At 34.4% G+C, this 13,151-nt stretch overlaps 3 protein-coding genes across 3 annotated transcripts; 2 read left to right on the top strand and 1 right to left on the bottom strand.

Moving 5' to 3' along the window:
- Positions 1–4,439: 4,439 nt before the first annotated feature.
- Positions 4,440–5,857, top strand: LOC110918550 (probable protein phosphatase 2C 49). The gene is made up of 4 exons (XM_022162854.2): positions 4,440–4,587; positions 4,699–4,875; positions 4,970–5,181; positions 5,294–5,857. The coding sequence occupies exons 1-4, from the start codon at positions 4,513–4,515 to the stop codon at positions 5,844–5,846; spliced, it is 1,017 nt and encodes a 338-aa protein (XP_022018546.1). The 5' UTR covers positions 4,440–4,512; the 3' UTR covers positions 5,847–5,857.
- Positions 5,831–9,132, bottom strand: LOC110918553. Its single transcript, XM_022162856.2, has 7 exons — positions 8,655–9,132; positions 8,484–8,583; positions 6,585–6,680; positions 6,460–6,512; positions 6,293–6,341; positions 6,167–6,214; positions 5,831–6,081 (listed from the first exon to the last, which is right to left on the bottom strand). Exons 1-7 carry the CDS (start codon positions 8,894–8,896, stop codon positions 5,992–5,994), a joined length of 678 nt encoding a protein of 225 aa, XP_022018548.1. The 5' UTR covers positions 8,897–9,132; the 3' UTR covers positions 5,831–5,991.
- Positions 9,133–11,448: 2,316 nt separating this feature from the next.
- Positions 11,449–12,686, top strand: LOC110918551 (short-chain dehydrogenase reductase 3b). Its single transcript, XM_022162855.2, has 2 exons — positions 11,449–11,564; positions 11,673–12,686. The coding sequence occupies exons 1-2, from the start codon at positions 11,548–11,550 to the stop codon at positions 12,448–12,450; spliced, it is 795 nt and encodes a 264-aa protein (XP_022018547.1). The 5' UTR covers positions 11,449–11,547; the 3' UTR covers positions 12,451–12,686.
- The last annotated feature ends 465 nt before the right edge of the window (positions 12,687–13,151 follow it).

Raw genomic sequence — 13,151 nt, 5'->3', positions numbered from 1 at the left:
ACGGTTGTAACCGTACCCACCAGAGCCGCCACCTCCGTCTCCTGCAAACAATGCTTTGTCAACTTGGTCGTCCGCCGCACACAAAAATGTGGAGTGAAGTAAAAAAGATGTATGATTTTGAAAACGTCAACAAGATTTTTGATTTTGTGTTTGAAAAACGTGGAATAAATTAAAACAGATAAATGGCGTTTCGTCGATCTTCGATGGAATAGAAGAATTTGGGGTGAGAGGAGAGTGGTTGTTTGGGTAAAAATTAGAGTTTTTGCATCTGTTTTTTATGTTTGGTCACTAGATTGGGGAAAAAGTGAAAGTGTAGCTTATGGGGCAATGAGGGATTGTGTGGTCCTGGTGATGCAAAGAATTAATAAAGTAAGGAGAAACAAGAGTTGATTTTATTTCTTTAGACTTTTAGTCACGATAATAAAGTAAGGAGAAAGATGAGAGTTGATTGTATTTCTTTAGACTTTTAGTCAAGTAAATTTAAAAAAAAGTAATATCCATTGTTTTTTACTCTCCATTACGCTGTAGTAAAAAAAGGGTAAGCTAAATACACCTTCTTTTTTTTACTTTTCGTACCCCATTTCTAAAAATATGAGTTTAAAACTTGTCAATTTCACCCCCTAAAAATCCTTATTTTTATAATAGATGCGAAAGTTAGGAACTGTGAAACCAATGCTAAATTTATTTTATTTTAATAAACATTTTGTATACATATAATCGAAAATAGATAACCATTTACATCACTATATTTTTATAACAAATATATGTTTAATACTCGATTAATACAAGAGCTTAGAATTCTGATTACAACTTTTGTTCACTGTGAATTCACAAAAAATATAAACAAAATTATCATTTACTGTGAGAACCATGGTTACACCTTAATTATCGTAAATATATGATCTTTATTATGATCAAGGAAAAAGGAAAAATCTGTAGTAATACAATCTTTTAGAATAAGAAAATCAAATGTGTAAAAGGAATACGAAGTTTGCGAACCTTGTTTTTCTTGGTGGTGGATTGCTGGTAGAATTTAAAATCATTATTATATAATAATTTAAATGTATTTTGAAACTAAAACATTTAATATAGACTTTATATATTTGCATCAACTATTCTGGTCATATACTCATGGCTGATTTAATAGATTTTTTTTTTCAAATTAAGATGAATAATGAAGACCTAAAGTTTTAGAACACAATATATATATATATATATATATATATAGGTAGAGGATCCTGTAAAAAGTGCTCAAAGTGTGAGAAGTGTATTATAACACTATATATAATACTATATAACAACATATAAACACCGTATAACAATATGTAACACCATATAATACCATATAACACTATGTAACACTATATATCATTATATAACAAATATAACACTATAGTTTGTCTGATAGCATGTCTATGATAGATGTATAGTGTTATATTTGTTATATAATGTTATATAGTGTTACATAGTGTTATATGGTATTATATGTTGTTACATATTGTTATACAATATTTATATGGTGTTATATAGTATTATATATAGTGTTATAATACACTTTTCACACTTCTCACACTTTAGGCCCTTTTTACACTATCCTTACCCTATATATATATATATATATATATATATATATATATATATATATATATATATATATATATATATATATATATAGGGGCTGGTTAACGTACAAATGCGCTTATCGTACATTACGTACGCTGCAATCTCAGCCGTCAGATCATCTTCCCGCATTGAAAATCGCATGTTGTTTTTTTGTAACAATTTCGCATGTTGGTTTTTTAACATGCGATTTCTTCAAAATTTCCACATGCGAAATTGTTACAAAAACCAACATGCTATTTCATCAAAATTATCACATGCGAAATTGTTACAAAAAACAACCTGCTATTTCATCAAAATTATCACATGCGAAATTGAATTACCACATGCGAAATTGTTACAAAAAAACAACCTTCTATTTCATCAAAATTATCACATGCGAAATTGAATTAACACATGCGAAATTGTTAAAAAAAAAACACATGCTATTTCATCAAATTTATCACATGCGAAATTATTACAAAAAAAAAAAAAACATGCGATTTTCATTGCGGGAAGATGATCTGACGGCTGAGATTGTAGCGTACGTAATGTACGATAAGGGAATTTGTACAGTACCCTTTACCTATATATATATATATATATATATATATATATATATATATATATATATATATATATATATATATATATATATATATATATATATATATATATATAGGGTAGGGGTCCTAAGAGAAGTCCACCCTATTTGAGAAACTTGAGAAGCATTCTGGACCACACATTTCCCTAAGCTTTTCATAATATACACATATGTATATTTTAAAATCAACTATATACATATATGTATATTGTCAAATCTTGAATTATACACATGTGTATATAGTCAATTTAAACTATACATATGTGTATATTACGAAAAACTTAAGAAAAATGTGTGGTTCAGAATACTTCTCAAGTTTCTCAATTAGCCTAGTGATTCTCTCACGATCCTAACCCTATATATATATATATATATATATATATATATATATATATATATATATATATATATATATATATATATATATATATATAGGGAGGTTCATTTGAGAAGAATCTTCTTAAAAGAAGAAAAAATAAATTAATCTAGGCTTTATATTTTTTTGATCAATGGTTGTAAATCAAGATATCATATTTGTCCACTTTTAATTAATGCTTTAATTACTAAGGGTAGTATAGACATTTTGATGTAGAATGTTAATAAATATTTTAAAGAGTTACTCAAGTCTTTTTAATGCAACCATAAATTCCTCCTTCAACAGCATTAATGTATTGGCTCCTACACAAATTTTATTAGAAATGACAAAATTATTTAAAAATTTTGTGTCCTACACATATTTTATTATGAGTCACAAAGTTATTTAAAAGTGTTTGAGTCCTACATTCTGTATGCTTCACCAAAATATTGTTTTAATGGTGTAGGAAACGTTGAAAATGTAAGATCATGCGCAAGATTGTTTTTGTTGTGTAAGGTGCACAACTATTTTATAAGATAAACTCATTAAATGATTAGAGTTCATTAATTTGAATAACAAAAATAAATAATACACTCATTAAATGATTTGTTCAAATTACCTTTGTATCCTTTATTCTTAATTTTTAATTCTTCTCATTTGAACTCTCCAATAAATATATATATATATATATATATATTCAAATTATGATGAATAACGAAGACCTAAAGTTTTAAAACACAGCATATATTAAAATTGTTTACAAATAACTATTTTTGTCATGGTTGGGGAATGGACTTGTATGTTCCATATATATTCAAAAATTCAAATTATAGAAAGTAGATAAATCCTTAAAAAAGTTTGAGACGTTTCCTAATGTAATTTTATAAAAATCAGAAAACAAAAGGTCTGATTGTATTTTTTTTAAACTTCAGGGAGGAGTACAAACAGTAAAAATAAGAATAATAGAGGTACATTTAACAACACTCTAAGAAAATAATGTAGATGTATATTTGAGTAAAAAGATATTTGAGTAAAAAGATGTCCATTCCAAGTGTCCACTTATCATCTTCATACTTATTTAACTTTTAAATAATTTTGAGTTGTAACATAAGTCTCAAACTCCTAATATTATTTGTTGCCGGTCCCAAAATAATAATATATTTAAAATAATGATATATTTATATTGTTTCTAAAGAATAACTATTTTTTAACATATGTAGTTGTGCAATATATTTTTACCTCAACCATGTTTGGATGTAAATAAAGATTATAATGTGACTATCATTGAAAAGTTTTGATTTCACCACTAAACGTAAAATATTTACTTTTGAAATTGCAAATCAATTAGCAAGAAAATTGGTGATTAAAATATTCACACCAATGAGTTGATGGCCAAATAGTTTATAAAAATAAATATGTGTACAGTCGGTTTCAAACGATTGTACGGAGATATAATACCGTGTGTCGATACCGACACGTATAAATATCGTTTTGGTCATATTATAACTTTATTCTTAAAGTTTTCTCTTTAAGTAACTATCGCGTGTGTCGGTACTGTAACAAACCGAACCGATCCTGCACGAACTCCCATCATATCCCCGCTGAGCGGGTTAAATCCCACTAGTTTAAACAATAGGTAAAAGGTGTTTATACGTGAATATTAAAATTGTTTCTATATTTAATTATTTAAAAGTCTGTATGTAATCAAAAAAACTAATATATATATTATATATATTTGTAAGTTGGTACATAGACCAGAATATTAAACAGAAACCAAGAGCAGACGGCGGTGATATGGTTGGTTAGAACTTAGAAAATTAAGAAACGCGTCCAACGACTTTTATTTTGTTTTGCACATATTATATGTTATATATACACATACAAATTACAACCAGAAAGTCAAAATTACATTCAAACAACCTGCCAGTTCATTTGATCTGATTTGTTGAACAAGATGCTAACCAAAGCAGCTGCAGCAGTAGAGGTGATGGGAGAAGACATTGCAAACGACGTCGTTCTTACTCATCTCGTTAGTCATTCTTTTCTTATAACCTGAATATAATTAATTAATTAGTAATTTGTATCTTCTTTCATCTACACTCACTCATATTAATAATAATTTGGTCAATGATTTATTCAGGATAATACTAATAAACTACCGGTACCAAAATCTGTTGATCCGCAAGGTTTTCCAAGCATTAGATCTGGAAGCTATGCGGATATCGGTATTCGAAGATCAATGGAAGATGAACATATCAGAATAGATGACTTGTCTGCATATTTAGGCTCTCTACCAAATCCGAGCGCCTTTTATGGAGTATGTCTAATGAGTCTTGCATTGAACATACACCATGTGTGATATTACTTGATTTTGGTATAATGATATGGTGAATATTCGGTTGGTGTTGCAGGTTTTTGATGGTCATGGAGGACCTGAAGCGGCTGCCTATGTTAAGGATAATGTGAAGCGTTTATTTCTTCGGAATCCTCAAATATCGCACGCAGATGAAGTTGAGGATTATCTCAGGAAGGCGTTTCGTTCAGCTGATATCGCTTTGGCGGAAGAACCTAGCGTCAGCAGCTCCACTGGGACTACGGCATTGACAGCTCTACTCTTAGGAAGGTACATTCTTTTTCTTATAGCCTCGGTTCATTTGTTGTAAAAACCAGATGACACTATAATCACTTTTAAGATGCAACACCTAACACCCGATGAACGCTTTGTTTATGTGCAGGCTTCTTGTGGTAGCGAATGCAGGAGACTGTCGAGCCGTTCTTTGCAGAAAAGGCACAGCAATTAACATGTCACAAGACCATAGACCAACTCATCCTTCAGAACGAAAGCGTGTAGAGGAGCTTGGCGGGTTTGTGGACGATGGATATCTTAACGGTGTTCTTTCTGTATCCCGGGCTTTAGGCGATTGGGACATGAAGCTACCTCGGGGGTCTGCATCACCATTAACATCAGAGCCAGAAATTCAGCAAATAATTCTCACTGAGGAAGACGAGTTCCTGATAATTGGGTGTGACGGGATTTGGGATGTAATGTCAAGTCAGCAAGCAGTCAAAATTGTGAGCCGTGGCTTACGCCGCCATGGTGACCCTGAACAGTGTGCTAAAGATCTTGTAAGAGAGGCCCTACGCCTTAGCACATATGATAATCTCACTGTCATAGTTGTTTGTTTTACTGCCAAAAATCATCAAAGAGATACAACACCGCGGCCCAAACGATTTTGTGGCCTTTCTACACAGGCATTGTACAGTTTCAAGAGTTTGCTCAATAAATAAACATTTTCAAATTTTGTGTATGATTGTAGATAAATGGAAGAGGGATTTTTTTTGTTGTATGTACGTAACGCGAATAACATTTCATGTTCCTGTTTTAAATTTCAGCCCAATATATGGACAAGTCGACAAAATAATATGTGAGAACTCAGGCCGCATCCGTTTGGTATGTTTTTGCAAAATTTGCAAATCTTGCCAAGCCACGCCCCAACAAGTTTTGAAGGAAAGGTTGTAACGCCTGATAGTTAGAATTAACGACAACTTGGTTAGATCGATCATAGGCTTCGTAGCATATAACGAGATGCCAAAAAGAAAGTACTTACAGATGCCACAGGGGACAGTAATTGAGGTACTTCATATGAAACCGTAAGCTATAAAAAAAGTTCAGTTATAGCCTTATACAAAATTAAGAATATGATTAAAATGGGGTTTGAGCTAACGAGATTTACTTCAACCAAACATGACGAAGAACCTTTAGGAAAAAACCGTACGGCTCCTCTGTAACAATAAGTAAACGAGCAATTTAAAGTTCTTATACTGTAAAATTGCCGTTCGCTAACGATTTCTCATGGTTGCCAAAGAAAAGTAAAATAAATATAGCATATGAATGATTTACCTGTTGGGAAGACCTTCTAAGGATCTCCAGTGGATTTTTTGATTTGGGATTGGCTGTAAGATTCAACAATGTGAGATTAAGATATAAGAGAATACAAGTGGCGGTACCTTTTTACTTGATGTTACCTGCATATTGCGAGCAAGCCAAGAGAATTCAAGATCACGCCCAAATGCTTTATACTTGAGAGACCACCGTGATAATTCGGGTTTGTCTTCTAATACCTGAAGACAGTAGACTCCATTGTTTAATTACTTTAATATAAATAGTTATACATGTCAAAGGAAGTTAACATCAGAAGCTAATTCTTTTCCCTGTTTACACACTCCATTTTTGTTCCATGTGATCCATGTACACTGAAAATAAACATCATCGTATTCTTTCTTTTTTGATTTACATATGTGCTGTGAAATCCTAGTTTCGAGTAAATTGGGTAGATTTAAACCAGTTGTTGGTTACTTTGATTTATATATTCTGATGAGTCAAAGGCTTATAAATTAATTAATTCCATCATCAAGCAAAAATTTTATCAGACAATTTTTTTCTTGATGAAGAATCAAATTTAAAGGGCATTAGTGGTCTTTATCAACAATTTGGTTGAGAAAAAATTTTGTGGAACTTTATGGCTTCAATTTATTTTGACAGAATTTGAATAATAAATCTCAAAGAAACCTCTTTTTCATAGAAGAAGCATATATATATAGATAAGATTTATGTTTTAGAGAAACCGTAAAACTATAAATGCATAGAATGTCATGATGTGCAGTATGCCAACAAGAATGCATAGATAAGTAATATGCCAAGAGTGTCATGATATGTATTCTGCCAACTGCCAAGATAAGTAGTAAGCTAATATAGGTATCATCCCAATACATGTATCGTATCAACTATTAATAGATGTAAGAAAACTGAATGTGAAAAATGGCTTGAAACAATGATATATTATGCTGATAAGTTAACTCGAACTCGATGACCTCTACATTTATATCTGAATAATTGGAACTCCTATAAGACTTTTATAACGTGATGGGTATGCTAGCTTTTATGTTTATAACTTAAGTTTGTTTTACAAATGATGTCTTTTAATGTAAGCCACATGAAAATTCTCTGGTGTTTTTTGACTTATGAGCTATGAGAATTAAGGTACTTAAGAAGCTCTCTATGTATGCTAATGACTTTAGAAGTATGTGTTGGATCAAAGATAGGTCTTTCTTGGTGTTAAGATTTGGATTTTATACGAGAGTTGTATTGGTGAACATACACATACTGTCAGTGGCGAAGCTTGACCTGAATGACCAGGGGGTCAAAAACGTATATACCAAAAAATTCTATAGAACCGAGGGATCGAAAACGTATATACCCAAAAATTTCTATACGAAAACTACATATATAACACTACTGAGCGAAAAGTTCGGGGGGTCGGGCGCCCCTCCCGCCCCTTTTATACTTCGCCACAGCATACTGTGTCTTAGAGAACCACTATATTATGACTGGTGAGACAAACATGGAATCTCAGATAACAAAATGCTATCTTATCCTTGTTTTAAAAAGCGCACCTGAGGCTCAAGGTAACCTCAAGCGCAAACCACATCGCTTTTGTGTAGGCAAGGCGAGTTTTGTACCAAAAGTGTAAGTGAGGCGTGCCCAGGCAAAAACAAAAAAAAAACGACATAAGGCGAAATATGTTTTGTTGATCAGGATGTTGTACAATAGACTTGTTAGGTTGTACAAGTAGATAATTTATATATTAAATCATATATAAAGCTTACTATAGCTAAATATTGGGTAGTGATGTTAAAACCTGTGAGAAATATAAAATAAAATTATATAAAACACATTGCGCCTGGCGTGCGAACGCTTTGGTTTCAGACATTGTCGCCTTCACGCTTTTTAAAACCAAGATCTTATGACACTTGGCATGAGTTAATACTAATGCAGGTAATTCAAAAGTGGCACAAACAGATGCAACACCAATACCAGTGGTTAAAACAAAGTAGCAACAATTTAATTAACAGACTGTAACGCACCTTAACAGTTGAAATAAAAGGCATCCATCGAGGAATTGCTTCTCTGTCAAGATAACAATTATAGGCCACCGAAATTGGCACATCAATTTCCATTTTTACCCTGCATAATTCAACAATTCAGAAGAAACAAAATAAGCGATCGCATGAAGGTTTAAAATAGAAGACAAGTACGTGCAGTCCTGCCATTCCATGAGGACAGTAGATCGTCGAGGTTTAAAAGTCGTTGTGGTGTTACTGTTGTTACGGTTACGGCCATGATTGATTGACCGAGGAATCGGGCGTTGTTGTCTGATGAACTGCGAAGATGAAGGGGATGGTAGTGAGAGTCTGGATGTGATGAGATGTTGTCTAGTTGTGCGGGGTTGGACGGCGGATGAGGTGGTGACGGAGAAGACGGCAGCGGACGACGACATTCGACCACCAGAGACTAGTGTTGTTTGGGGCTCATCAAAACTATGTGGTGGTGGATGCTCCTTATTGGACTCTCTGCTGACCCCACGCCCCCTTCGTATTCAATTACGGTGGTTAAATACGGTACATACGGTTTTCCACGTTTGCCGAAAGTAACATTTTCAAATCCACTATTTTTCTTGTCTGGTGATTTCACTATACGATGACTAGTACCAATGTACCATTACTTTTTTTTTCCTCTTTGGGCCGTAGAGACGCATGTTTTTAGATGAGAAATTTTGAGTTCAAATCTACACAACAAGGATGTGGTTTAAAATTATTGGTATAAATGGTATAAAGTGGAGTAGAAGTAATATTTGTCGTTAAAATAAGTATCGTTATTTATATTATCTATTAATTTATTAATTGATCAAAATACTATAGGAAAATTAGAATTTAATAATTCAAGTTATAAATTATTAGCCGATAATAATGCATACTTAGAGTTTGAACAATATGTCACCAAGAGCAATCCTGGTACGTGGCATAATTGCCATAGATTTACACTTGATTTATACTCGATTTCGCAGGTGCGTTTTTTTCATTTTTTCCATGATCATCATTGTGAGAGAAAGCAAGTGGAAATCACGTATAAATCTATCAACATATAAATTTAAAATTCTAACACTCCATGGCTCACAACACATCGTTTGAAGTCATTGACCCAAAAAAAAAACCATGTCTAAAAACGCTCCAATAGTTATAAAGAGGTTAAACACCACATATCCACTTAAGAATGCCACACAAACGTGTAGCAAATTGCAAACTAAATAATTATTTTAAAACACATAAATGTTAAATATAAAATCACGTGTTTAGATCTTAATATCTGGTTGGTGTATTGTGTTCATGAATTCTTAATTCAAATATTTTGAGTTAAGTACGTAATTAATATTTTATATTATATTTTGTTAGTTTTGGTTGTAACTAACTAGCTAACTATATTTATAAGTGTGGTTGTAAATACACTAAAATTCTTCTTAGTATTTTTACACAATTACACATCTATACTAACGTTCATGTGGTATATGCATTTTATATTTATCCAAAATACGATTATTAGCAACTTAGAATAAATATTTCACAACTCCTAAAATGACCAATGTAAGATCTATGACAATACTAACAAGACAAATACCTACGCATACAAGCATTTATAATACTAAGCCGCCAATAGCAATTTAACACGAAAGATTTAACGCAAACACAAACCTAAATAGTCTAGCACTTTAGCATAATAGTTGTCTACTCTCAAGTAAATACTCAAATACCTACTTTCTACACACCCCCCCCCCCTATTTACTTTTTTCACCCCCCTCCTCTCACATACTTACAGGTGGGGCCTGCGTGGGACCGACAGTTTTCCTCTCACAAAGGGGGGTGTAATCAGGAAGAGAGGGGGTGCGTATAGAATGAGCCAAAAATAAAACATGGAATAAACACATAGACATGTTCATGTTGCTACATATTAAAAGAAAATTCCTAATGAATGATGATGAACGGCTGATTTTGATCCTCCTCCTTGGATCTTGATGTAAACCTACAACACCTTCCTTGGTATGGGTACGGGTCTTCCTTATTCGGATCACACTAAAAAACACCGAAAACTGAACCGAACTGATGGATTCAAATTTGATTTTTGAACTTTCTACTTGGGTTTTCATCCGAATTGAATTCTGAATACGGCTTTCAAATGGAATTCACACTTTTTCAGTTTGAAACCGGCCCAACCCTAATATAATAATATTCTATCCGGAATTATATAATTTAGAGCGAATAATAGACGGGAGTTGGACCCAAATTTTTTTACGGCCCACTTTGTTACATTTTAATCTAGGGGTGTAAAAAATGGGGGCAAAACTCGCATGGGAAGGCCGAGTTCTCTAAGTTCTCACAACCCATGTGAGTTTCCTACTTATAGGGCCACCCGGGCTCGTCAGTTATTGTATCACGGGAACACATATATAACGCGTTATACTTTCATTTTCCCACCGCCGCTGAACATCTTAACGCGTGATGGCATTTTCTAAACTATAACGCGTGGAAAAATTAACGCCGTGATGGTTTGGTTTTGTGAGTGGAATTGTTGGTTGAGGGGAAATTGTTGGGTGTGGTAATGAGTGATGACCACCCCCACTAAAAAAGGTTGTGAGTGATGGAAAAATGGTCGATGACATGACAGAACTTGATTGGTGCTTGTGAGTGATATATTCTATCACTAGTGAACCACCCCCCTCCCCTAAGTAGTGTCATATGTCATCATCACAATCCTTTTTAGGCTACTTAAACAAAATTCATTTTTAGTGGATCCTTCTCTATATATATAGGATTAAGTTCAAGAGTGAAGAACTATATTATAAAGGTTAAGCAGTTACATAATCACTCTCAAAGAAATATATAGAACTATTATACGATCATGTGGTGTTAAAAATGTATACTTTAAGTTCCATGTGCGCGCACTTCATCTTTCCAATGCATATATTATAAATTCATTGTGGTCTTCACTAGCCTTTAGTGAAAAAGAAGCCACTACCAATATACAAATCAAACACTGAGATCCATCATATCCTTTCTTTAAGCGTTTAGTCGATTCTCATTTATCCATCAAACCGCCATGATGAACAAGCCCAGGTAATCAACTAACATGTTCAATCAGTCAATCCATTCATCTTCACATATTATACATCTTTTGTTCTAACCATTTTATGTTTATATATATATATATATATGCATGTAAAGATTGGAGGGTAAAGTAGCCCTTATCACCGGTGGTGCAAGCGGCATAGGAGAAGCCGCAGCCCGGTTATTCCTGGAGCACGGAGCCTGTGTCGTTATCGTGGACATCCAAGATGACTTAGCTCACCAACTCATTGCCTCGTGTACAGATTCCGGTAAGATCTGTTATTGCCGTTGTGATGTAAGGGACGAGAAGCAAGTAGAAGCCGCGGTGAGCCACACAGTAACCAAATACGGCTCTATCGACATCCTCTTCAGCAATGCGGGAATCATGGGCCCTATGACAACCATCCTAGACATGAACCTGGATGATTTCGACAACACCATGGCGATCAACGTCCGTGGGGTGGCTGCAACCATCAAACACGCGGCTCGCGCCATGGTAGCCGCAAAAACACACGGCTCCATCATATGCACGGCTAGTGTTGCAGCTTCAATTGGAGGAGCTGGTCCACATGCCTACACCACTTCCAAACACGCCATGATCGGCTTGATGAAAACCGCTTGCAATGAGCTCGGGGCTCATGGGATTAGAGTCAACTGCATTTCTCCTTTCGGCGTGGCTACACCTCTCAGCTGCGCCGCGTACAATCTAGAAGCCGGTGAGGTTGAGGCTAACTGTTGTGCGACTGGGAATTTAAAAGGGGTGGTGCTGAAGGCTAAACATGTGGCGGAGGCCGCGTTGTTTTTGGCTTCGGATGAATCGGTGTATGTAAGCGGGCAGAATTTGGGGGTTGATGGTGGGTTTACGGTGGTTAGCCATAGCTACTCCGTGAATTAGGGTATGTGTTGGAAGATTGTGGTTTTTTCAAGTTGTGGAATTTTTAATGTTTTGAGAATTGAGATTGTATTAAATTGTTTGGTTTATGAAATGAACGTGGAAGATGAAGTAGTGAGTGTGTAGTGGGGAGCAGCATGTGGGTGTGAGCTTGATTTGGGCTTTTTTGCCGGGTTAGAAATCAAGAAAAATGTTACTTGTAGTAAATTATGGCATAAATTGTGGCATGCTTGTACGAATGTGTTCCTTACTATATTTTGAGGGTTATACTAAAATTTGATATTTCATAAACTCGTGTATTAAAGCATAAGGTGACCCGGGGCACTCCCGTGATATTATCACGGAATCATCTTCCACGCGTTATATCCCACCGCCGCTACACACTTCAACGCGTTAATCTTCCACGGAAACCGATTTTTGTGATGTATTCAACGCGTTATGGTTTATTTTTGTGAGGGTATTTGTTGGTTGGGGGAAATTGTTGGGTGTGGTGGTGAGTGATGACCACCCCCACTAAAAATGGTTGTGAGTGATGGAAAAATGGTCAATGACATGGCGAAACTAGATTGGTGCTTGTGAGTGATAAATTCTATCACTAGTGAACCACCCCTAGTCCCCTAAAAACTCAATATTTCGTCTCTAGTCAGCTGTGATCCAAGCAAGATCCACGACCCTTGACTTGGTTAAGCAATGATATATAGCAG

The sequence above is a fragment of the Helianthus annuus genome, chromosome 4, assembly GCF_002127325.2.
Source record: "Helianthus annuus cultivar XRQ/B chromosome 4, HanXRQr2.0-SUNRISE, whole genome shotgun sequence".
NCBI lineage: Eukaryota > Viridiplantae > Streptophyta > Magnoliopsida > Asterales > Asteraceae > Helianthus > Helianthus annuus.
The sequence above is the reverse complement of the archived record's forward strand: the minus strand, read 5'-3'. Positions and strand labels throughout refer to the sequence as shown.